General features: G+C 40.2%; 1 protein-coding gene across 8 annotated transcripts in view; it reads right to left on the reverse strand.

Annotated features, from left to right (window-relative positions):
- The window catches only part of FBXO25 (F-box protein 25), a 67,156-nt gene that overhangs the window by 18,931 nt on the left and 22,075 nt on the right, over window positions 1–26,150 (reverse strand). For 7 of the 8 annotated variants that reach the window (XM_017887068.1, XM_017887066.1, XM_017887070.1 and 4 more), the window contains 4 exons: window positions 19,511–19,616; window positions 18,032–18,079; window positions 15,050–15,142; window positions 899–992 (listed from right to left, as the gene is read on the reverse strand). In XM_017887068.1, the coding sequence (XP_017742557.1) occupies window positions 899–992; window positions 15,050–15,142; window positions 18,032–18,079; window positions 19,511–19,616 (341 nt within the window). Of the gene's footprint in view, window positions 1–898; window positions 993–15,049; window positions 15,143–18,031; window positions 18,080–19,510; window positions 19,617–26,150 lie in introns of those variants that run through there. The other variant, XM_017887071.1, reaches the window with a different exon arrangement.

Genomic DNA, 26,150 nt, shown 5'->3' on the forward strand with positions numbered 1-26,150 from the left:
GACATTTTTTAAAACTTTAAAATTTTATCTGATAAATTTTCAGTTGGGTCTACAATTTTGCCTTTAAAATGGTTAGTTTATACTTTCTTTTGTACTTATCATAAAGTGGCTACTTTGAAGTGGCTTAAATATAGAGTCATATATTCCTATGTATGTATAAAGTCATGGTGTAAAATTTAAAGTTCCACTTACTAACAGCCAGTAACTTACCAAGGCAAGCTAATTAAAAAGAAAATTACTGGCTTATCTGATGCCTAAGTGAGTAAGTCACAATCCTGCTAATTTTGGAAGCATACATCTAAAATGAACTGTGATTAGCTAAAACCATGAAAAGGTAAAATAGCTTTTTTAAGTTCTGGGATTAGTTATTTTTCCTAGTATATCGCTTTGTATGCAAAAGCAACTTCAAAAAAGTAAACAGCAGTAACAGAACACTGGGAACTAGAGGGATGACCTGTATTTCTGATGTTATCACATTATTTACACGACTGTTTTTGACAGCATGTGTACTAGGTAAAGATAAAAGAAAAATCCCATCTCGTTGCACCAAATTTCTTTTTTTTTTTTTTTTTTTTTGAGACAGAGTCTTGCTCTGTGAGTGGCGCAATCTCGGCTCACTGCAAGCTCCGCCCCCCTGGGTTCACGCCATTCTCCTGCCTCAGCCTCCTGAGTAACTGGGACTACAAGCGCCCACCACCACGCCCGGCTAATTTTCTTGTATTTTTAGTAGAGACGGGGTTTCACCGTGTTAGCCAGGATGGTCTCGATCTCCTGACCTCGTGATCTGCCCGCCTCAGCCTCCCAAAGTGCTGGGATTACAGGCTTGAGCCACCGTGCCTGGCCTGCACCAAATTTCTAATTAAGATTTAGAGTATTAAAAATACAGTGATCATCTTACCCTTTTGAACGATTTTATCCAAAATGTTGAAGTAATTCTTTTGTGCCACACCACTCAATGAAGTTAACTGGGATTTTGCAATTAGCTGCAATAGCTTAAAGGAAAGACAAAAAAAAAAGCTGAGCAATATATAAATCTATTTAATATGGAATTACAAACCACAGCGATATAACACACGTGCATGGAGATTTCTAACATGCCATCCTAAATTAAGCCACTGTATCAGAGTCCGGGTACAGGAAACAGTCACTACCCGTGCAAACCTGAAGAGACCTTCATACAAGGGAGCTGAGGCAGCTGCGGCCTGCAACTCTGTCTTCTAGTCTTGCAGGCATTCACTTACTTAGTGGAAGCATATCTCTTCCCAGAGCCCAGGCTGCAAGAGTCTGAAATGGAGCTTTTACCTTTCCAGTCTCTGTTGCACAAGGGCATACCAGAAAGAGGCTAGAATGAATGGTTGGGCACTAACAAATATTTTCACAACCTAAGCCCATACTCGCAGTTGTTTGCTGAACAGACAATCAGAAAATCAAACAGCCCTTCCATGCAGAAATTAAAAAGGAAAAACACCACCAAACTCATTATTAAATAGCATTTTGTATTTAAAAACTCATTATTAAATAGCAAATAAATTGCATTAAAATAAAATACTGTAGAATTTGTATTCTAGGAAGCCACAGTAACAAATCCCTGTGACAGGACCTGTGAAGCAGAGGTCTCCTGTGAGAATGACGACCAAAGCCCTCCTGGGACGCTCTGCTCTTCCAGCTGCCCCTACTCTGATGTGCATCATGGCAGGAAAAAGTGGGCTGCCGCTTTCCTTTAATGCTTTTTGTCCCACTTTATTTTTTATTTTTGCCTAATATATCTTTTCATTCTTTTATTTTCAGCTTTTATAAATCACTGTTTTAGGTGTGCTTCTTACATACAACTTGGAGTTGGGTTTCACTTTTTGATCCAATCTGAAATCTTTTACCAGCCTTCAGGTTATGTGTATAAGGTTATGTGTTTACATGTATAGATACAACATGTTTGGTCTTAATTTTATGACATGTTTTTGTAGCTTTTTTTGAAAAAGTGTTCGTTCTCTCTGTAGTTCTTCTGAAACTTAGAAATGTTGGCACTACTTTGTCCTAGGGGTTACTTTTGGAATTGTAACTCTACGTAATTCCCTCTCCTGTGGAATCCTCATATAACACATCTTAGCGTTGTTAGTTTCCTGTTCCACATTGTGATAAAACTGCCATTCATCTTGCTCCTTCCTTCCATCCCTCTCCTGTACAACTTGATTTTCGTGAATGACATCTTAGTGCCTCCCTGTGATTACAGGTGAGACAGTCAACAAATCTCTAACCACTGACCTTTTCTCCTCTGCCTTCCACTCACTCTCTGCTCCACCACCCTCAGCCACACAGCTGATGCTGTGGAGATTCACTGACATCCAGTTTGATGGACATTGTTTCTCCAGCCAGAAATGCTCATGAGAACAAATAAGTATTCCCTGAGTTCTCACATGATCAATACTGTTTGTTTGCAGCCTGGCTACAAAAGACAGTTTGACTGGACATAAAATTCATGGGCCATCCTTTCTTCCTGCAGGATCCCATAAGCAAGGATGACTCCACTATCTGAAGAATTTGGAGAAATTTGAAGCCACCCTGATCTTTTCCCTTGGTAAGAGATGACACGTTGTTTACCCATTGGGAGGTTCTTGCCTCATCTTCAGAGTTTAATAATTCCTGTAGGATGTGGCACACTCATGACCTGTTTTCAGTCAACCTTCCCCAGCATAAAATTTGCCCTCCCACAATGTAAGCTTCCATCTATTTTTACCTGAGCAGAATTTTCCTGAACATTATCCTTAAATATTTGTTCTGTCCTTTTGTTTTGTTTTCCTGTTTGAAGATTCCAATGATAAATATGCTGGAACCCCTTTCCCTGTTCTCTACAGCTGTAATTTTCTTTCTAGTTCCTTTTAAACTCATGATTATGGTTTCATTCTTATTAATTTTCTCATTCGTACTATTTCCATCACCTTTTTTTGTGTTTCCCAAAACATATTTTCTCCTGGGCCCTTCCAATCCCACCTTTGCCTCTGTGGTGGTTCTCCCGGCAGATGCCATCTTCCTTCTGCCAACTTGGCTTTGTCTCCTGCTGTCTCACTTGGTTATACAGGTTGAGCATCCCTAATTCCAAAATCCAGAATCCTCCAAACTCTGGAACTTTCTGAGCACTGACAAGTGGAAAATTCCATACTTGACCTCAGGTGAGGGCTGCACAATATTAAAAATACTATAAAAAATTACCTTCAGGTTATGTATATAAGGTGTATGTGAAACATACATGAATTCCAAATTTAGACTTGTATCCCAGCCCCAAGATATCTCATAATGTATATGTAAATATTCCAAAATCTGAAAAAATCCAAAATCTAAACCACTTCCAGTTCTAAGCATTTGGGATAAGGGATACTCAACCTCATTAAAATCTCTTTTCTGTTTTGTGGCATTCCTGCACTGGGATCTTCTGCTACAGAACTGCTTCGTGAGTTTCCTGGGTTTTTTTCATTCATGATGAACTGTCTGGTCATGATTCCATCCTGCTTCACAGACACATTTCCCACAATTTCCTTAGAGAATATCCATGCAGTGACATCACCTTCTTTAACAGGCATTTCAGAGTGAGGTGGAACTTCCAAGGTGCCTGTTTTGCAGAGGCCCTCAGGGTAGGCGGAACGGCAGCTTTCAGCCTTCCCAGTTCCAGCGCTCTGTCCCCCAGCTGCTACCTGCATGTATGTGAATCCCTGGGTGACCCCCCAGCCCATGTCTCTGAGTAAAACTGGATCCGGGAAGCCCTTTGCTGTCAGTGGTCCTGCCTGGAACTTCTGCACTCTGCAAGCTGGAGTTGAACATCTGCGACTCAGGCTCTCAGTGCACAGGGCATGTGGGGCTTATCTTCTAGACCGGGCCCTGACAAGTGCTTTTGTTAGCCTGAGCCCTTCTGCTCAGTTCTGCCTATACTATCGCTGCCCAAGCTTAGCTACTTTTGGTAAGCTTCATGCACATTTTAGAGTCTGTGAATGGCATCTGCCTCTTATTTCTCTGAAAACGGAGTTTTTCATCCCTTCCTTCCAACTCTTCCAGCCTTTCTTGATTTCCAGAATAAGCAATCACTAAGTCGTATACTCAGTCCCAAATAACATTATAAATGTGACAATTACATGATAATCTTTGGGGGAAAAACATTCTGTGATTTCTAACATATTTACATAAAAATATCTTACACTAAAATACACCAGTTGAGGGCACTGGCCAGAGATAAGATCAGATTACGCCAAGTAAAGCTGAGAAGACCATTGTTAAAATTTCAATCCTGTTCCTTTATCTTTTCAAATTAACTGAACATTGTTATTGAATTTCTTCCTTGTTTTAATGTTGAATAGCACCTCTTTTCCCTGCCTCACTTTAGAATCAATTTAGAGACAAAGGATTCAGGCCAACTGAGGTTATCAGCATTATTGCTAATAATAGCTGGACTGGCGGATGCGATTCAGATTCACACAGCAATGGACTTCCTAATCTGAATCCTAGACTGAGATGATGCCAGCAAGCCCTAAGCATTGCTTAATAACCAAAGCCTCCCCAGATAGGCTTCTTGCCCTACAACACTGAAGACATGAAAGAAACATGAAAATGTACAAGTATCTTTTATTCCTCAAAGGAAAAAAGAAGAGTTACACATGTCTGTTTCTCACCAATAAGAGGGGTCAGGGCAGAGGGAATCTGGGAGACAGGTCTACCACCACGGTTCCCAAAGCATCGTCTAGGGGCCTCTTAAGGGAGCCCAAGGTCTAAACTATTTCCACAGTTTCACTAAGATAGGATTTTCCTTTTCTACCCTCACATTCATTAGTGTGCAGTGAAGTGCTCCAGAGGCCCCAAGATGCTACATTACAGAAGACTGAACTCAGGAGCAGAGATGAGGAATAATCCCCTCCATCACATCAGACACCAGGAGGGTGTGCCAAGGTGTGAGCTAGTCCTCTGGTTTTTGGTTTTTTTTTTAAGACGGAGTTTCACTCTTGTCGCCTAGGCTGGAGTGCAATGGCGTGATCTCGGCTTACTGAACCTCTGCTTCCTGGGTTCAAGCGATTCTCCAGCCTCAGCTTCCCAAGTAGCTAGGATTACAGGTGCGTGCCACCATGCCTGGGTAATTTTTTGTATGCCTGGCTAAGTTCTGTATTTTCAGTAGAGACAGGTTTCACCATGTTGGCCGGGATGGTCTCAAACTCCTGATCTCAGATGATCTGCCCACCTCGGCCTCCCAAAGGCTGGGATTACAGGCGTGAGCCACTGCACTCAGCCCAATCCTTACTTTTAAATAAATGCAGAAATATTTTAAAAATTATTTTAATTTCTAATGTGGCAAACATTAATAGATATAACTCACATGACCCAAATCTCTTTGGGGTCCTCAGTAATTTTAAAAAGTGAAAAGGACCCTGGAGACATTTGGTTTTGGACCTGCTGCTCCACTAGGGGAGGAAATACCAGGAACAGAGAACACATGTCCCCTGGGAGGTAAGCCTTCCCGACCACCCCCCTCCCATCATCGAAGTAAGTTTTCTACATTTCTCTAATATCATGTTTTAAAATTCCTTTTAAAAAGACTGAACTCATCAACAGAAGGCATGGGATTAGCCTTCTGATCCTTCAGAAGCATGGTCAGTTTAGACTAGTTACACACACAGGACTACAAAATGGATACCACCAGGCATACGTAAGCATAGAGGTGAGAAGGGCTGTGTTCATAGTTGAAAAGATTGCATTTCCGGTTAAAATGGTAATTAAGATAACACAGCAAAAGACATTTAACAAAGAAACCATCATCATTCACAAGCCTCTAATTAGCTTTTATAAAGCAAAGTCTGTTGGGAATTTAATGAATATTTGTTAAAAACACAAATACTGTAGGAAGTTTTTTATAGTCATGGGTCGCTTAACAAGGGGGTTACAATCTGAGAAACACATTGTTGGTAATTTCGTCACTGTGTGAACATCACAGAGTGTATTATACAACACCTACACAGCTAGACCACAGACCTTAGACAACATGTTCATGCACTGAACAGCAACTGTAACATAATGGCAAGTATCTATGTATCTAAATCTATCTAAACACAGGAAAGGTAGAGTAAAAATAGGAAATAATCTTATGTGGCCACCACCCTACACGCGGTCGGTCACTGACCAAAACCCCGTTATGTGGTGCATGACTGCATATCTCCTCAAATCTGACAATTCTAAATAAGTAAAGATGTGGAAGAATTAGATAAACAAAGAAAGTACATCCTTCAAATAGAGAATCTGTATTTTTCTCACACATCAATAGAATCTTTATAAAAATCAATTACAAAGAAGTCCACAAAGGAAAACTTAATCATTTCAAAGAATTAGAGATCTTAAAGGCCAAGCTCTCTGGTGATAATATAATAAAACTAGAATTCGATAAAGTTAAATAAAATCACAGCTATTTGAAATTCGAGGTCCATTCCTGAACACTCTTGGATCTGGGAGCAAACTGGCACCGCATGTGTGCCTGCGATCCTGAAGGGCCTCACGTACATGGGGAAGGGAAGAGAAACAATGTCCGCGACCTCTATTTTTAAAGTCAGTCTTACTACAGAACACAGAAAGTATTCTTCACTGGGCAGACCAAATCAACTTTGCTCAGTCTTCACCTTTGGGTTCCTTTAGATTTATAATTAACTGTAAGCATTTACTGAGTGATTATAATAAAGGCACCATCTGAAGTAGCTGATGCCCTTCTGATGCCGGTAATGCCCCTGTGAGGTAGGTCTTACTATTATCCCCGCTCTACAGATGAGAAAACTGAGGCAGGGAGAGAAGAAGCTGGCCCCAAGGCCACATCACTGAGGAGGGAGAGGCCAGACCTGGAGAGCAGGGGGATCCCACAATCCGTGCTTGTGCCTTCCTGCTCTGCTGCTTCCCATCTAGTGTGTGTGCCAGACAGAATTAATAACCTGGAACAGCCCTCAGTGATCTCAACTTTGATTATCTAATTTTAAAAAGACTTCTTAAGTTTACTGTCTTTTACAAAAAAGCGATGTAATCTAGCGAGCCAATGCAGAACCATGCAGACTTTGTAGTTTTCATCAATTCTCTGGAAGCTCCAGCCACTTTCCTCCAGTCCTTTAGCAATGTGTGGACTGCCTGCCCGCCCCTGCCCCGAGGTAAGGAAGCACCACACCACAACCTCATGCAGGCTGGATTGAAACATGTCCTCCACTTCAGGCTTAGGAACCAGCGCCCCTCCTACAACTCACAAGTTGCTCAAGCAGTGGTCTGTGAGAGGTGATTCTATTTTGGGGTTGTCCCTTTTCTCTGCTTTTCTTGGGAACCATTTTGACTCTCTGTCAAATGTTCACTGACTTCTAGCACTGGCAGAAAGACTGCTTCTTCATCTGAAACTGAACTGTTACACAACATATAATTTTATTTTGGTAAAAGCATTCTTAGTTGCTGCGTTTAGTCATACTCTACAAATTATCTTGTTGATAGGATAAATATGGTGAGAATTAAAGAAAAATGAAGATGGCAGTGGATACTTGCAGAGTACTATTAATACCAGCATTTCAAACTGCCAATATAATTTGGATATTTGCCTGGGGAACAAGCTCTTTTTGGCATGCCATCTAATGAGAAGCCTTATATTCCCAGTGTGCTCAAACTGCCTGACACCACCTATCCATCATCGTCAGCAATTTATGTTCAATTTTTCTTAAAAACATCAGAGCTACAAGGTCAAATTTAATTCAACTGAGGTCAGACTCTCAGACGAGCCGAGTAGCACTTCCTTCAATGGAAATGGACATTTCTGAATGGTGACAACACCGTCATTTCTTGGACTTTCTTTAACAAATCTGTTCTTAGGAGCATTAACATACTTTGTTAATACACTTTAATCTGGCATTTTTAAGGGGGCAATTATAGGAAGTACCTGGAATTAAATAGCCTACAACCAATTCTTGAATCAACAATTAGGAAAATTGAAAAATATATATGTAAATATATCTTTTTCTGTGTAAGTCAAGTCCTGCTAACTTAGGAAATTAGAGGACATCTTTGTGTAGAATCTTTTTATAAAGTGGAAATAGGCCGGGCGCAGTGGCTCACGCCTGTAATCCCAGCACATTGGGAGGCTGAGGCAGCCAGATCACCTGAGGTCAGGAGTTTGAGACCAGCCTGACCCATATGGCAAAACCCCTCTCTACTAAAATACAAAATTAACCGGGCGTGGTGGCAAGTGCCTGAAATCCCAGCTACTCGGGAAGCTGAAGCAGGGGAATCTCCTGAACCCGGGGGTCGGTGGTTGCAGTAAGTCAAGATTACGCCACTGCACTCCAGCCTGGGCGACAAAGCAGCTCTGTCTCAAAAAAATACAAAAATAAAAAAAAAAAGTGGAAATAACTTCCTGTTTCTGACTATGCAGTTTGTTTGAAGGAAGAAAACAGAAAAGCAACCTGTAGGTTCAGTACAACAATCAGCAAAAATGTAATTATCTTAGAGTATCTTAATAGTTCTTCAAGTAGAATTTACGGAGGAGTTTAACTGTGGTAAAAATATAATTGGAGTAACTTAGAAAATATTTACGTATACAACAGTTGGTTTGTATGCTCAGTCACTCATTCATTTTAGGAATAACAAGTGCCTACTACTAGCCAGGTGCTTGGGATATAGCAGGGCCTACTGAATAAATTATTACACAACAATAAATCAGCATTGGATTGTGTCACTTAAAACAACACTCACCAGAGCAAACAAAAGCCTGATTAGCAACACGATCTGAAATTTTAAAGACAGCCCTTTTTGACAGTTCCATCTAATTCACCAGGTCATTATTTTAAAATGTCATATGGGATTGCTGGGTCAAATGGTATTTCTGGTTCTAGATCCTTGAGGAATCATCACCACACTGTCCTCCACAACGGTTGAACTTACATTCCCACCAACAGTGTAAAAGCGTTCCTATTTCTCCACGGCCTCTCCAGCATCTGTTGTTTCCTGACTTTTTAATGATCGCCATTCTAACTCGTGTGAGATGGTATCTCACTGTGGTTTTGATTTGCATTTCTCTAATGACCAGTGATGAGCATTTTTTCATATGCTTGTTGGCTGCATAAATTTCTTCTTTTGAGAAGTGTCCGTTCATATCCTTTACCCACTTTTGGATGGGATTTTTTTTTCTTGTAAATTTGTTTAAGTTCTTTGTAGATTCTGGATATTAGCCCTTTGTCAGATGGATTGATTGCAAAAAATTTCTCCCTTTCTGTATGTTGCCTCTTCACTCTGATGATAGTTTCTTTAGCTATGCAGAAGCTCTTTAGTTTAACTAGATCCCATTTGTCAATTCTGGCTTTTGTTGCCATTGCTTTTGGTATTTTAGTCATGAAGTCTTTGCCCATGCCTATGTCCTGAATGGTATTGCCTAGGTTTTCTTATAGGGTTTTTATGGTTTTAGGTCTTATGTTTAAGTCTTTAATCCATCTTGAGTTAATTTTTGTAAAAGGTGTAAGGAAGTGGTCCAGTTTCAGTTTTCTGCATATGGCTAGCCAGTTTTCCCAACACCATTTATTAAACAGCGAATCCTTTCCCCACTGCTTGTTTTTGTCAGGTTTGTGAAAGATTAGATGGTTGTAGATGTGTGGTGTTATTTCTGAGGCCTCTGTTCTGTTCAATTGGTCTACATATCTGTTTTTGGTACCAGTATCATGCTGTTTTGGTTACTGTAGCCTTGTAATATAGTCTGAAGTCAGGTAGCATGATGAAAAGATTATAAATCATTCTACTATAAAGACACACACACACACATGTTTACTGTGGCACTGTTCACAATAGCAAAGACTTGGAACCAACCCAAATGCCCATCGGTGATAGACTGGATAAAGAAAATGTGGCACATATACACCATGGAATACTATGCAGTCATAAAAAACAGATGAGTTCATGTCCTTTGCAAGGACATGGATGAAGCTGGAAACCATCATTCTCAGCAAACTAACACAAGAACAGAAAACCAAACACCACATGTCCTTATTCATAAGTGGGAGTTGAACAATGCCAACACATGGACACAGGGAGGGGAACATCACACACCAGGGCCTGTCGGGGGTTCGGGGGCTAGAGGAGGGATAGCATTAAGAGAAATACCTAATGGAGATGACGGGTTGATGGGTGCAGCAAACCACCATGGCATGTGTATACCTGTAACAAACCTTGACATTCTGTACATGTATCCCAGAACTTAAAGTATAATTAAAAAAAAAAAAAATTGAAAAAAAAAAAGTCATGACACATTTAAGAGAGTCACTTAATTTACATGAGAGGAAAATCAAAGTTTACAGACTTAGAAAACGACATCTTAATGAAAAAGCTCTTTACGGCTGTCAGGATGACTGCACTTTTGGTCTCTGTCCTTGATTCCATTGTGACCTTCAGCCCGTCTCTCTGGGCCCCATTTTCTCATCTTTACCTCTTGGGTCATAAATGGATCTCCATGCAGCTGTCATCCCTCTGCCTACATCCTCCTCAAAAGAAAATAAAAATAGTGGCTAACACAGAGTACAGACTGTTCTAAGAGCTTCCTATGATGGAATAATCTAATCTTCGTAACAGTGCTCTGAGGTAGATGCTAAAATCTACCAGATACTATGGATGAGATAATGAAGTCATATGCTTGAGATCCCTGAGTAAATAAATAAGAAAGAGACAGAACTCCAACAGCGGCCATGTGGCTGCAGAGCCTCTCTCCCTCCCTGCCTCACCCTCAAGTCCACACCAGGGAGGGCTGAGGGTCACTCACTGAGCATCTTTCCCATGCGCTGCTGTGAGGCTGCTGCTATTAACTTGCTGCTATGGAGTAGTCATTAGTAGAAATTATGAAAAAAATTGAAAAAAAAATTGATATAGCCAGAGATTCTAGCCTGAGATGTCTTTCCTTACTTGCTTATTATTATTTGTAAAAACAGGGTCTCCCTATGTTGCCCAGGCTGGCCTCCTGCCTCGGCCTTCCAAAGTGCTGGGATTGCAGGTGTGAATCACTGCACCTGGCCACTTTTCCCCATTTAACAGATCCCTGGGATACTGGGAAGCAGAAGTCCATCTCCAGACATGAGGAGCAGGTGGGCTAAAGGAAACAGGACTGGGGAGTCTCAGAGGGGCAGAGCAACGCCCAGGGACACAGAAATTTTTGAATAAAGACAAGAGTGATCGACTCTTTGCCTACATCTAAAGCAAATGAAAACATAAAAATAAATGGTGGCAAGATACTAAACTAAAAATACTCTACCCCTGAAAGTATGTGACACTGGATGTACTGTCTGATGACTGGTCCAGCCACAGGCAGAGAATGAAGTACTTCAGATAATTTACCAAATAACTAAAATTAGATATATAAACTTTACAATTCTGAAAACGTTTTTCCTACAGATGTGTGTACTTTAGCAAACACAGCATATTTAACATTTTTATAAATTTCAGTTGCACATCGTGCAGCTTTCAGGAAGTTTTCATGCTGTGCACTGCCCTGCATGCACCTCCCAAGCCTGGGGCTGTTCGCGCCTGGCTGTCAGAAGCCACCTCCTGACTGCCAGGGGGGTGAGGGAGCAGGCTGTTCTTCTCAGTGCTATAAGCAAGCCCAGGACTCCAAGGGAATGACAACAAATGTGTAAAACCCACAGTCACATTAACCTACAGGCTCAGGACCCAGTTCTACTTCCTCCAGACAGCTTTTGGGTACTGGTCTCCCTCTCTGTGTTACAGCCGTCCTGGGTTTGCTGGGCACCTCTGAGTTCACGGAAGTGCAGCTCCTCACTGCAGCTGGGACACACTTACTCCACTTTGACAAAGGGGGTGTTATTTTCAGCAGTGGGTGAACAGCAGTGAACAAACCAAGCCCCTGCTCCTGGGGCTCAACTGGGATGGGGATGCAGACAACTTAAAACACGTGACCACTACACCTGAGGGCCAGGGAAGTGCTGCTGATATCATGGGGGTGGCGAGGCCAAGGTCCCAGCCAGGTAGGCTTGCATTGGTATTGCCCCAACCCTGTGATCGCTGGCACACAAGATTTCATGGTGGGAGTGTGAACAGAATTGGATTTCAAAGTTTCTTGAAAGGATTAGTTAGAAAATTACAAGGTACGTTGATCTGCACACAGGAGGTGCTCAGCGATGCCAACACTGACGGGCTCCTCCTGCCTTGAGTGAAGAGCATCTGCCCCTGGACAGTGAACAAAAGCTGGGGCCATTTTATGCCTCCAACAACACACCTGGCTCAAACTCAACTTCAAAGATTAGAGTAAAAACGAAATTTCCATTCCAAACTACTTACCTTTATTTTGACAACTGAAACAATCTGTAATTGAACACTATATTCTATGCTAGCTTTTATCCTAAGACTATGTAGTAATCATTGATTAGTCTCAGTTTAAAATTCGTAAGTTTAGATGGACAAAATGATTTTACATAAAACAAAATGTTAGTTGAAAGATACAGGCTGGGCATGGTGGCTCACACCTATAATCCCAGCACTTTCGGAGGCTGAGGCAGGTGGATCACTTAAGGTCAGGAGTTTGAGACCAGCCTGGCCAACATGGTGAAACCCCATCTGTACTAAAAATACAAAAAAGAATTAGCCAGGCATCATGGTGCATGCCTGTAATCCCAGCTACTCAGGAGGCTGAGGCAGGAGAATCACTTGAACCCAGGAAGCAGAGATCATGCCACTGCATTCCACCCTGAGCAACAGAGTGAGACTCCACCTAAAAAAAACAAAACAAAACAAAACAAAAGATACATATTAAGTTTTGCACACAAATTCTTAAGGGCAGATATTACTAAACGCTGTTAGAAAAAAAGGAAACCTTTGATCAAGCATTTCAAAAAAATGCTTCTACATTTCTAGTTTATAGGTATTCTAATAATACTGAGTGACATTATGGACAACTTAGCCTAAATTATGGAAAATCATATTATTTAGAAGAACTGCAAGAGAATCCTCTCAGTTGTTGTAGTAAGTGTTGCTATAAACATTTAAAACAGCAAACAAATACCAAATACCTGCACAGCATGCATGATAAATGCACATGATAAAGTTAAAAAATAGTACACACTGAAAGAAAGCCAGCGGAAGAGGGTACTGGCATGGGCCAGGGAGGGCAAAAATTAGGATGGGGACATGGAGGACCTCAATCCAAGGCAACAAACAGGCTCAGGCTTTCCCATAGTCACAAAGGTAACTTAGAGGTAACTTTGCTGGACTTGTGAAAGGTCTGGAGCGACTGCAGGATAGGGAAGGTGGGATTCCCACAGAGCAGGAGCACAGATGAGCCAAGCAAGGCTCTGCTTCGAAGGCAGCAATCAACAGAGATGCACAGACCTGTGAGGCTGCTGGGACAGTCATGCAACAATGCAGCCCTTTTGCTTCCTAGGCTCACCAGTTCCCTCGCTACACCTCTGAGAGGTGGTTTGGAGAAACACAGCCCTTCTCAAGACGGTTGCAAGGTAAGTTTAGTTGGTACATGAGTGCATAGCACATTTTAATTTTTATAGTTATGCATTTATTTTATATGTATTAGACAAACGACCGACAGAAAATTTACCATTTCACAGGTATTAGTGTTCACGATGAGGCTAAAGTAGGTATTTCTGTTTAAAAAAGTAAATTTGAAGAAAAGCTACCCAGCAAATTATAGTAGTATGTGGTACACAGACAAAAAAAAAATCATGCAGTCGTTCAAATGACTGAAACTGATGAAATACTGGCCCTGGTCTATGGACTCCTGCTCTGACAAAGCACAGAACACTCGCACCTTCTCCAGAGTCAGTGACCAAAGATGACAGAGCAGGGCACCTAGCACAGAAATCACCAGGAGCCAATGACTTCCTCCTGTGCCCCATCCTACTCTCTCACTCGCATCAAGAATTAAATCCTTTTACGTAGACAGATGGTCAAGAATTGCTACTATAAAGCAACTCAGTATGGTCTGAACTATCAGAGAGCTACATGGAGAACTAGTTACTGCTAAACAGACCTCTCTGCTGATGTTTTTCCTGCCTACTTAAGTCTTGAAAATTTCCACAAGGCTGAGTCAAATCTGCGTTTCATCATCTACAAGAAAGGTACCTATCGAGAACACCCTGCTGGCCAGCGTGTAAATATCTAAAGAAGGACTCAGAAAACACCGGGGAAGTCCAGCCTGCATGTGTTGGCTGGGCTTCAGTGAAGAATGGAGCACAACAGGAGTTGTAAGTAGTAGTTACATAAGAAGCCCTGGAAATTCTGCTCAGAACCAAACATAACAAATAAAATTATCTAAGACTTAGTTATTTAATTCCCTGAATTTTTTGTCCTCCCAGTAGCACTTTTAAATGCCTAAAAGCAATTAAAAGAAACATTTTCCAATGTCTCACAGAACCATTAGAAACACAAAATTAATAGCTTCATAAACTATAGCTTCTATTTTATCCATAGAATGAAGGTGCATAAATCACATAGTAATTCATCTTTAGACAAAAGCAAACAATAAATGGAATATATCGCTATGATCCTTTCTTTTTGAGTGTGGCCCAAGATAAAAGTTTCTTCCAAAAGGATATCATTAATGCAATAAGGTTTTTGTGGAGATCTATTTTGTATGAAATTCCTGTTTTCTATTAGCTACTTCTTCCTCTGTGACATAAGGCTCATTCTTTGTGAAAAATGTGAAGCAGAAAACATTTGCGAAATCATCAGGTAAAGATCCCATGACCGATCTATCACTGACATGGTACGTAGATGCATGGTGCAACCCCCAGGGGACCACTTTGTGGCATCCTCAGCAACCACAGAGCCACAGGGAGATGAGTGTTTGCTCCCACTGAGGTTCTGCAACCTCTGCCACCAACACTGGAGAAATCCTCCAATCTCACTGTTTTCTCCTGAACTTGTTCCCTTCTGTTTTTCGATTACACGCAGCAAACAGGCACACCTTCAAGCTGCCAAAAGCATCTTAAACATTGTACACTTACAAACTTCAAAATATAATTGTTCAAAAGAGTCATCAAAGTAGTTTTTGATACAGAACACTTACTTTGACCACATAATTGAACCTTCGGATATCTTGAATTGCACTTGAGAAGTCTAACCGATTAAAGGCCTCTCCCAAGGTGCAATACCCATGCCTCTGGAAGAGCAACATAGAAGTTAAAATTAGTCAATCAGCCAAAAACAACTGGCAGTTAATGTCAATTAATTGTGCAATTAAAAAAAAAATTTGGCAAAGGACATTTGTTTTTATCCTGAAGACTGATTTTAGATTTAGATGAGAGAATAGTAAAATTATAGCAATGCTAATAATTTAAGCTGTTTATGTATAACTGAGACACCGTTAACTGACATTTTTTACCACCTGCTGAAGTAATGACAAAGAAAAATGTATATTAAATATCTTGCTGGTTTGCAGAACAGAAAACCAAACACTGCATGTTCTCACTCATAGGTGGGAATCGAACAACGAGAACACTTGGACACAGGAAGGGGAACATCACACACCGGGGCCTGTTGTGGGGTGCGGGGAGGGGGAAGGGATAGCATTAGGAGACACACCTAATGTAAATGATGAGTTAATGGGTGCAGCACACCAACATGGCACATGTATACATATGTAACAAACCTGCACGTTGTGCACATGTAACCTAGAACTTAAAGTATAATAGAAAATTTTAAAAAAAATCTTGCTGGTTTGTTTTGCTGGGGACAAACTGGGGTGTGGATGATGTTAAGGCTAAGATCATAAAAAAACTGGATTATTCTAGGCTACGCAACTAAAAATGCATAAATCTTGTGCTTAGTTGCATTGTAAGGATGTAAGTGTTATAAATATACAGTTGAAACACAGGATTTCTCTGCGGGGGAGGCATACACTGCCCAGGTTGGAAGTATGCTCAACCACAAGGATCACAGCTGGGAGAGGCGCTTTGGCAGCAAGAAGGTGCCTCTGAAAACCAGCATTGGGATGGAGAGGGCTGAAGGCAAGTGCTAGTTGTGACCATGGGCAGCTTTCAGGCTGGAAGCACGGATGCCAAGAACCCAAAACACCAAAAAAAACTGGTGATTAGACACACAGGTCCAAGAACCAAAGGAAGAAAATGAAACAATTTATTTTCAGTACTGTAAACACTGCTGCTATTCTCTTAGATGTTTTTCTTCCATGATACACCCTTATCCTATACTGGTTTGTATAGATTAGCACATTAGGTTTCAGAAGTCATTTTAAACTCCATTTCCATCCTCCATATTTGAAATATTTAAAATCTATAGATTTTCATTTCAAAGTTGTAGAGATAAATAAGCTGGAGAACAATAATAAAAAACATGAGATGATCGATCTCAAATTCCAAACAGGTGACTTGAGATGTCCTAGAGAAAGCAGCTGGAGTCATAGCATCTTTGTCTCTGATAGCTGATACACTCAGAGGCTCATGTGCTTCTGTGCGTCAACCCCAATCGCCCTACTGTGTGCACAACTCAACAAAATTCATTTAAAACATGCAAATATGTTGACTGAGTGCCTGCTATGCAGAAAACATTTTCCTGGGAACTCTGGGGGAAAGGAAATGCTAATTTTGATACAGATAATTATCTGAAATCCCTCACAGTTGATATTCCTATTTTATTTCTCTCTCTTAATTCTACATGATGGTGCAGCAGGCACTTTCCAAGGTCACCACCCATCTCACAACCGAAAATTAAATCTGATTCACAGAGCAGACCACAAAGAGCATGTCTGGACCTAGAACCACAGCATGTAACCTCAGAGTGGTGAGACACCAGCCAGCATGGATAAGCAGCAGGCACTTGCTCTATACCAGGTGACAGTGTGGAGACATGACGTGGTGCAGGGACACCAGCACCCAGTCCTAGTTCTGGTCCCTCTCAGCCTGGTTAAGTCGTGGCTCCTAGGATTCCAGGGAACATCCCCACAGCCTCACAATAAGATCCTCTTTTCCTGCATATGCTAGCTTGGATGGGATCCTCTGCTCTGTAATCAGTATGGCAACGGAGCAGATGAAATATTTAATGGTCTTTCATGAGCACTAAATTTCGTTTTTTACAAACTAGGTTAGATTCTGTCAAACAATCTTCTAATGGTGTATTAGAGTGTATATTAAGGATCTGATTCATTCTATACCCACTAACCATAACTGAATAGATTTAAGTTTTCTTTCTCAGAAGCTGGACTAGCTTCAGAGCATCTACAAACATTTCTGGAATATTTAACTTACCCTAAAAAAAACAGATGATAGACAATAGTTCCCTAAATTATTTTCCCCAATTGTTGCAAAATTATGCAAATGCAGAGTTTCTTGGACTATAAAAGGAACTCAACTTCCCTGATCCTAGTAAAGAAACAGGAAACAGCTTGAAGCTCTCTGGTTTGTCTTATGGCTCATGAAAAAGCTTTAGCCTAACTTGACAAAAGAAAGGCAGGGAAAGAGTTCACACGGCTCTGCACAAACCCAACCCAATTACTAATTTCATGTTAGCCACTCTTTACGTGGAATGAGGAGGCTCACAGATGTCCTACACTCCAAAACACACCACAGGGAGGACACATGCCCATCAGCACCAGAGGTTCATGCTAACACAGAGAAAATGCGTGTGACGAGTCCATGCTTGGTTTAAATAGACCTGCTGCTGACTCAGATATGTACAGGTAGGCAGGAACCACACACTGCACACATATACCACATGCCACCACACACCATACATCCCACACACCAATGTGTGCACAAATACATGCACAACCATACATACACACCATATATACAACACATACCAATGTATGCACAAATACACAGTCACATACCACACGCAAGTGCAAGCACACACAATGGAGAATCACTACCTCAAAAGTTCCTCATATGCTATTATCTGTCAGAATTTGAACCATAGATCTGATATTGCAAAAGAAATGTGTTTCATGCAACTTTATTAATAAATGTATTTAATGTGACTCCATATTGAACAGAAACAATCCAAGATACTCTCTTATTTATAATAGAATACTTACTTCTTTTGTGCTTTCTTTATGGACATAGATCCATTTTTCACGATAAAACCTAGAATAAAATTAACTGTGTTTTTTAAATCTGGCAAATCATTTCAAAATGAAGATTTTAAAGGAATTTAAATAATTGGACATGTTAACAAAGTTATCTGACTTACTATATTCACAAGAAATGCTTTTACTTGGTTCAATGCAAACAGAATTGCCTTGTTTCTTAAATCAGTTTAAGATATGAACAATGATTTCAGACAGTACCAAGTCCTAGTAACTTAGAAGAAAATTAGTATTATTAATGACTGAAGCCATATGAAGACATAACTGATTATAAAATGCAATTACATTACTAAATTCCTATGTACCCTAATAAAAAGTTCTATTCTTCTATTGCTCTGTATGGTACTCCCTAGAAACACATTTTTCAGATAAATCTTGAAGTTTCAAGAATCACACTAACTGTATTCTCCATGTGACCCTATCTTCTTCATAAAGTAGTCTCCCCCATATTCACAGTTTCACCTTCTACAGTTTCAATTACCCACAGTCAGTTTTGGCTTGAAAACATTATATGGAAAATTCCAGAAGTAAACCATTCCTAAGTTTTAAATTCTGTGCCGTTCTGGGTGGTGTCATGAAATCTCACACTGTCGTGCTTTGTCCTGCCTGGGATGGGAATCCTCCCTTTGTCAAGCGAGTCCTACACTACCTGCCCCTTGATCACTCAGTAGACGTCTTGGTTATCGGAACAACTGTTGAGGTATCGCAGTGCTTGTGTTTAGAGAACCCTTATCATACTTCATAATGGCCCCAAAGTGCAAGAGGAGTGATGGCGGCCATCTTGCTATAACTGTTTCATTTTATTATTGTTGTTAATCTCTTACTGTGCCTAATTTATAAATTAAACTTTATTATAAGTGTGTATATACAGAAAAAAACCCATAGTATCCATAAGGTTCGGTACTATCCACAGTTTCAGGCATCCACTGGAGGTCTATCCCCTGAGGTAAGGGAGCCTACTATAGATGAACATGTGTCTTGGTAACTCACAGATAAACTGCAAGGCAGTGCCATGATAGAGCCCTACGCCCTCTCACAGACAGGTCCCACCTCCAGCCTTCCCCTGCTGCCATCTAACATCCTAAACTACAGCTCTGAATGTCTGTCTCCTGCTCTGAATCTTCAGTGACTTCAAAACTCAAGTCAGGACACCCTTCAGTTTGGCCTCACTGCTCAAGAATGAGTTGAATTCAAGATCATATGCATGGGCTGTTTTGTGGGTTGTGCCATCTCTTATTTTGTTTTTGCACATCTTACCCACTGAAACGGTTGAGCTGCCAAAAGTCTGACCACTAAATAAGTGGGCGATGCTGGATACTGGGCTGTTATTTACATATTTGTATCACCTTTTATTTCATAAGATAGCATTGTCAGAGTAATTTAGTATTTCAACATAATCGACAAAATAAAATTAATGAGAATGATCTTACTTTGAGTATTTGTGTCATTTCTAAAATGGTCCTTTTTCCTTTTTTTGGATGCATATTCATGCTCTTCATTATTGAATATTTCTCCATCTTCACTATTTAAGATACTGAAATAAAGACATATTCTATTAAAATATTTTTTCAGGGAGATCTTCATTTGGCTTTTCTTTTGTAAAACGATACAAACACTTCAAAGTGACAGATTGTGGGCTTGAAATTACAAGGGTAATGTCTAACACTTTTTTTTTCATTTTGAGAAATAAGATGTGTCCTGGTTCTTTGAGAATATTATACTGGAAAGTGCTGAACATGTCTTAGAATCTCTCAAGGGTCTTGATATGCTTATGCAAGAGAGTTTCAAACATCAAAATGCTTTATTAAAATATAGAGATTTTTAAAAAACAACTATTAAAACTCCAGAAAAAAAGATGGTAAGAATATGATGATACCCGATACTGACCAATGACTTGCTGTATCCCTTACCCCATGCTGAGCAACCACTCAATATTTCTGTTTACTCTCTATATTTTTAAGGGTTTAACTGAAGTTAATTATTCACTGAACATTTTTTTATTAAGCACCAACCAAATACATGTTAACACACTTAACTGGAAGCAGAAGTGACATGTATATTTTTACTATTTAAACACATTTAATTAAAAGTTTTTCTTCTTCGTGAAACAAGAAAATCAAATCATAAGGCAAATAACTAGACAATGTGAACACCTTTTACTTTTAAAAAAATTTCTTCCTTATAGTGAAAAAAAAAAAAACTGTAAATAGTAATCCACATCCTCAAAACTAAAGATGTGTAAAATTTTTATTTTCCACACACTGATAACAGATTTTCAGTCTAAAGCGAGGAAGGAAGCTCTGTGGAGACAAGCTGGTTGGTGGAAGCATGCGAGAGTGATGCTCAAATCCCAGGAACTAAGATTGCTTATTTCCCGCTCACTGTTCTTTGACAAGAAAATTGTATACAAGCCCCTTTCCACTCACCAGTATTCACTTTTAGTAAAAACAGCTGACTTTGCCAAATGAGTCAATTTCTCACTGTCAGAACAGACTTAAACAGCACTGCCAACAGTTGTAAATCATCAAGACAAGCAAAGCGCATTTGAAAAACATACAAACAACTGAACTTTTTGTGGCAGACATTACAACACCAATTTATGGAAATGTGTTGATGTTTGTATTTCATATTTAGTCTTACACCAGTTTGTTATCATTGATTGAAATACTGAATGCAGAAGCTTTAGAATCTAAAAGGGCTTTTCTAATGAAAATTACAAACTTATCAAAGGAAAAGCACAGATACGATGTTCTCCAGAAATAGTGTCACAGAAATAAAGACAGAATATGGAAGGAGAGAGGACTGCTGACTAATCTCACACGTCCAGGGAGAAGAACACTCCATGCAGCTGAGCTCCAACACGTCAGTGTGGACAAAACAGCAAGCTGAACCGAAAGACATCCCATGGACCACTGAGCTGGAATCAACTCTGCCCATAGGTGGTGGGGCCAGGTTCAGATACTTGCAGTAACCGCGTCCTCCTGTGAATCTGGGCCTAGATGGCTGTGGCTCCCTGGGGGCTACCCACACTGTGGATTCCACAGGTGAAGGTGACCTTCTTGGGTACTGCTGGGACACTTCGTGGGCCCACGTGGGCAGTGGTAGGGATCAGAGAACTTCAGTGTTAGGGCCTTGGGGAGTCTATGTTAGACTTGAGGACCAAGCCTGGGCTCACAAATGACAACCAAGGGAAAATGGCTACTTTAGAGAAACCAGTAACTAGGCTACTATTTTTACAAAGTATTTTAAACGGGGAAAAAACCATTATTTTGGGGTTGTGGGTTTTACACTGTCAGGTAAACAAAAATGTACAAGTAGAGAAGAAAGATGAATGCCTCTGAAATTTAAATTCAACACACTAAAATGTTAATAAAGGAGTATTTAATTTATAAATCTTTCCATTCTGCATGTACCAACTACATCTCATAGCAAACATGTTCCTTTTTTATAACCTTTGTTTCATGAGCAAGACAAACATCACCTACTCTGACTTAAAAACAAGGGAAACTGCCCAACAATTTGATTAAAAAATGTCAAACACCTTCAATAGACATGTCTCCAAAGAAGAGATACAACAGCCAACAAGCCCATAAAAAGATGCTCCATATCACAAATTGTTAGGTAAATGCAAATTAACACTACAATGAGATACTACCTCACACACATTATGAGGCTACTGGCAAATTAAAAGAAAGAAAGAAAGAAAGTAACAAGTGTTGACAGGGATGTGGAGAAACTGGATCCCTCGTGTGGTGTTGGTGGAAATGGAGGATGGTATAGCTGCTATAGTAAACAGCATGGAGGTTCTTCAAAAAATTAAACATACAATTACCATATGATCCAGCAATTTCACTTCTGGGTATATTTTCAAAAGAACCGAAAGCGGAGAATGAAAGAACCTGTATACCCAGCGGAGAATGACAGATACCTGCATACCCAGCGGAGAATGACAGATACCTGTACACCCAGCGGAGAATGACAGATACCTGTACACCCAGCCGAGAATAACAGATACCTGTATACCCACGGTCACAGCAGTATTACTTGCAACAGCTAAACATGGAAACAACCCACACGTCCATCAGTGGCCGAATAGACAAACTGTGGTGTGCACTATACACAATATGGAATATTATTCAGTCTGAAAACGGAAATGCTGACACATGCTACAACAGGGCTGAAACTTGAGGACATTATGCTGTGAGATAAGACAGTTACAAAAGGACAGTGTCTGATTTGACTTATATGAGGTACTCAAAAGTCAAATCATACAGACAGAAAGTAGAAAGCCAGTTACCAGGTCTGGGGGTGCTGGAGAATGAAAAGTTAGCACTTAATGGGGACAGAGTTTCAGTTTGGGAAGATGAAAAAGTTCCAGAGATGGATAGTAGTAATGGTTGCACAATAATGTGAATGTACTTAACACCACTGAACTTGTACATTTAAAAATGGTTAGGATGGCAATTTTATGCTATGTGTATTTTGTTGTAATTAAAGATAAAGAGACAGTGTGCAAGAGAGGAGAGGAAGTAGCAGCTTGTCTTGTTCATGCTGTCTGAGGTGCATGTCGGAGGGATGGGGTGGGGGCGGAAGCGTTAAAAACAAAGAATAGAACCTCATACGACACGAGCTGAAAATACAGGGCACAAACGCACTTGTAAGAAACACAGTTTCCATAAACTTAAAACATGTCTGAATGATGGAGCTAACAGCCGTTAACTCCCCACACCCAGGCCGCACCACAGCATACATCACTCCCTTGCTTGCAAATGTGCCCAAAAGGCAATGACACTCCAAGTTTCCTCTGACAACCCAAGGCCAGCGCATGACTTTTCCAAGTTCCTTTCCACTCAAGAAAAGGAAGAGAAGAGAATAGAGAAGAATCAACAAAACAACTCCAAATAGAAGTAAACTAGAGCCAAGAACAGAACTGTTTCCCATAATTAAGTTCCAATTTCTATACATTATAATCCTCATTCTCATTCTCGCGATGACCTGTAATAAGATTTGCCTTTTCCTCTGATGATATTTTCCTTAAGAGATGGACAACAAGGTCTTAATCTTCATCTCCCAGACCACTCTAGGGTTCCAAGCACAGGCTTTACAGGAATGTGCTGTTATGGGCCATTATCTTCAAATCATTTCCACACAAGTCTAGGAAAGTAAGACAGGCTAGCATAAGCCTCCGGTTTTTAAAATTGCTAATCAAGGGCATCAGTTCTTAACTATATTGCTGTAAGATATATCAGAAAACTTTTGTTACCAGTAAGAAAAATGATATTTGTGAATGATTTAAGTTTTAATAATTATTAAAGTACTATACTACATGTAGTAAAAGATAATACATACTCATCACCTCAACTTCCCTGAGCTGCCATTAGGAAGCAACCCTGCCCAGCCCTTGATTTTGGATTTCTGGCCTCCAGAACTGTGAGGACAGACATTTCTGTGGTTTTAAGCCACTGAGTTTGTGGTTATGGAACCCTAGAAAATGAATACAATCATCTATCTTTTTAAGTTACTTCAGTTTGATATTGATTATGAAAGGTACATACATGCTATCAAACAGAAGAGACTTTAGGGAGAAAAAAATCTCAGCATAAATGCCATGATTCCAAGTGCCAAGGTAATATAACATGCAAAATGTGATAATTTCACCAAAACCAAAACAAAGTAGAACAAACCCTCAAACACAGTTGTTGATAATTCCCACCTGGCCTCCTCTGACATTTCCTTTGGATCAGTTTGGCTGTACCTCTTCTGTCAAGCAGGAGTTGGACTACATTTTGGTCAGCTCCTCCTCAGAAGGGAGCTACAATCTCTGCTCTAACAATCCCCAATGGTTGTCTTAAGTTACTCTGTTCATCAATGGCTACCTACTAAACCTAGCTTTTTATCCATACATTTCTAATCAGGTCATATTATTTTCTCCTGGTAGGCGAATGTTTACATTTATCCATTTTCCTGATACAAAGGTACTTCATATCAGTGTATTATTAGTCTCTGATTACAAAAAAGATAATCCAGAAGAAAAAGTCCAGTCAATTTTATGTAAGTTAAAAAAAAGATGTGAAACCTATTTTTAGGATTAACATTTCCTTCCTAAATATCTAACACAACACACTTACAGACTCTTAACACACCCGCGTTACATGAAGGGAGCAGCAGAGCAGAGAGCAATAAGCACCAAGGCCAGGTGGAGCCACAGACAATGTGGGCCCCTCTCACTCCACAGGGAGCAGCATCTGCACTGTGCACAGAGTGCAGTCTGGCCGAAGGGAAACGCCGTCTTAAAGAGCTTCAGATGCAGCAACCTTCAAGAAGGGTTGTGCCAGGAAGTCCACCAGATGAGGCTGCAAACCCGTCAAAGGGCATCACACACTCTGTGCACAGGGCACACAGAACAACGCCTCCCACATCCTGTGACTTCCTACGTGTGCCACTTGGACCACCACAGCCCCTACCTGCACCATCTTACCTGGACAGACAAAATCAGCCACCTCATGACTAGCGTATTCACATGGTTTTCAGTTCTATAAATTCCTCCCCCTTAAGAATGCATGGCTGTAAAATCAGAAATGATGAAAACTGGACTTGTGAGTGGCTTTGCAGTAGGGATTACAGGTCCAGAACAGAACAGGTTCAGTCACATATTTAAGATATTCAAGGGAAAAAAATACAAGCCAAAGATTTAGCATCTAAATAGTGACTATCAAGGATAAAAGTCACACATATTTTTATGAGTACACACACACACAGGACGTACGATGACCAGCAGCTGAGGGATGACCCACTAAAGAATAAGCTCCGGAAACCAAAATGACTAGAGGCAGAGGCAAAGGTGTGGCTGCCGGGTGGTATTTATTTGTGGAGCTGCTGGCACATGATGGTGATAAAGGTGCAGCATGCCATGGTTACCAGCTCAGACAATGCAGACAAAGAACCACCACCAGAGAAGTGGTAGGGATGGGGAGAAGATGTGCAGGGCCAACCGGGAGTGGGGTGTCCATCAGCTAACTGCAGTATCAGGTACTGTGGGGAGCCAACAAAAGCATCTAAGGGTTTGCTATAAAGGCATTAGGGTAAAAGTGAAAAAAAAAAAAAAAAAGAAAGAAAGAAAAAAAGAAAACAAGAAAGCCCTCTTAAATACCAAAAGGGTAAAAGCAAATAAAATAGAACAAGGTGGTTCCCTGTTACCTGTCATGTAAAAAACAGACTTGGATCACCTATTAAATGGAAAACAGTCTTGTATTGGTTCACAAAGCAAAATCAAGCACCATACTGCATATAAGATATACAGCTATAAAAGTCTGGGAAAATATACAGAGAATATATAGGACTCAGAAAATGTCACAAGAAACTTTATAGCTTAAATACCTATATCAATACAAATTTAAATAATAAAAATAAATTATTTAAACATATAACTGAAAAGCCAGAAAAGATTAGTGAACCAAAAGAAAGGGGGGAATTATTACAAATAAAAGCAGATATTATTAAGTAGAAAAAGAATAGAACTAAGAAGCAAATCCAAAAGCTGGCTCTCAAGAGAAAATAATCAAAACAAACCACTAAGTATCTGTCTGATTAGAAAAAAAAAGTTACAAGTGCTAACAGAAGAAAATTTAAAATTGTACAAGATAAGAAAAGAAAGGGATAGAAAGAAAAATGTGTAGATTAAAAGGGACTTTAAAAACATATCACATTTTAAGAATAAAACAACACTAAACTATAGTGTCTAGGGATATACACTTGGTGATAAAACTATAAAGATTAGGGAAATGATTACCATAAGAGTTTGGGAAGTGGTTATTTTTTGGGAGAGGAGGTGGATTATAATAGAAATGGGGATAATAAATATGCATATAGGGGCAGAGCAAGATGGCCGATAAGGAACAGCTCCAGTCTCCAACTCCCAGCGCGAGCGACACAGAAGACCGGTGATTTCTGCATTTTCAACTGAGGTACTGGGGTCATCTCACTAGGGAGTGCCGGACAATCGATGCTGGTCAGCTGCTGCAGCCTGACCAGCGAGAGCTGAAGCAGGGCGAGGCATCGCCTCACCTGG

The sequence above is a fragment of the Rhinopithecus bieti genome, unplaced genomic scaffold, assembly GCF_001698545.2.
Source record: "Rhinopithecus bieti isolate Rb0 unplaced genomic scaffold, ASM169854v2 scaffold_16559, whole genome shotgun sequence".
NCBI classification, from domain to species: Eukaryota; Metazoa; Chordata; class Mammalia; order Primates; family Cercopithecidae; genus Rhinopithecus; species Rhinopithecus bieti.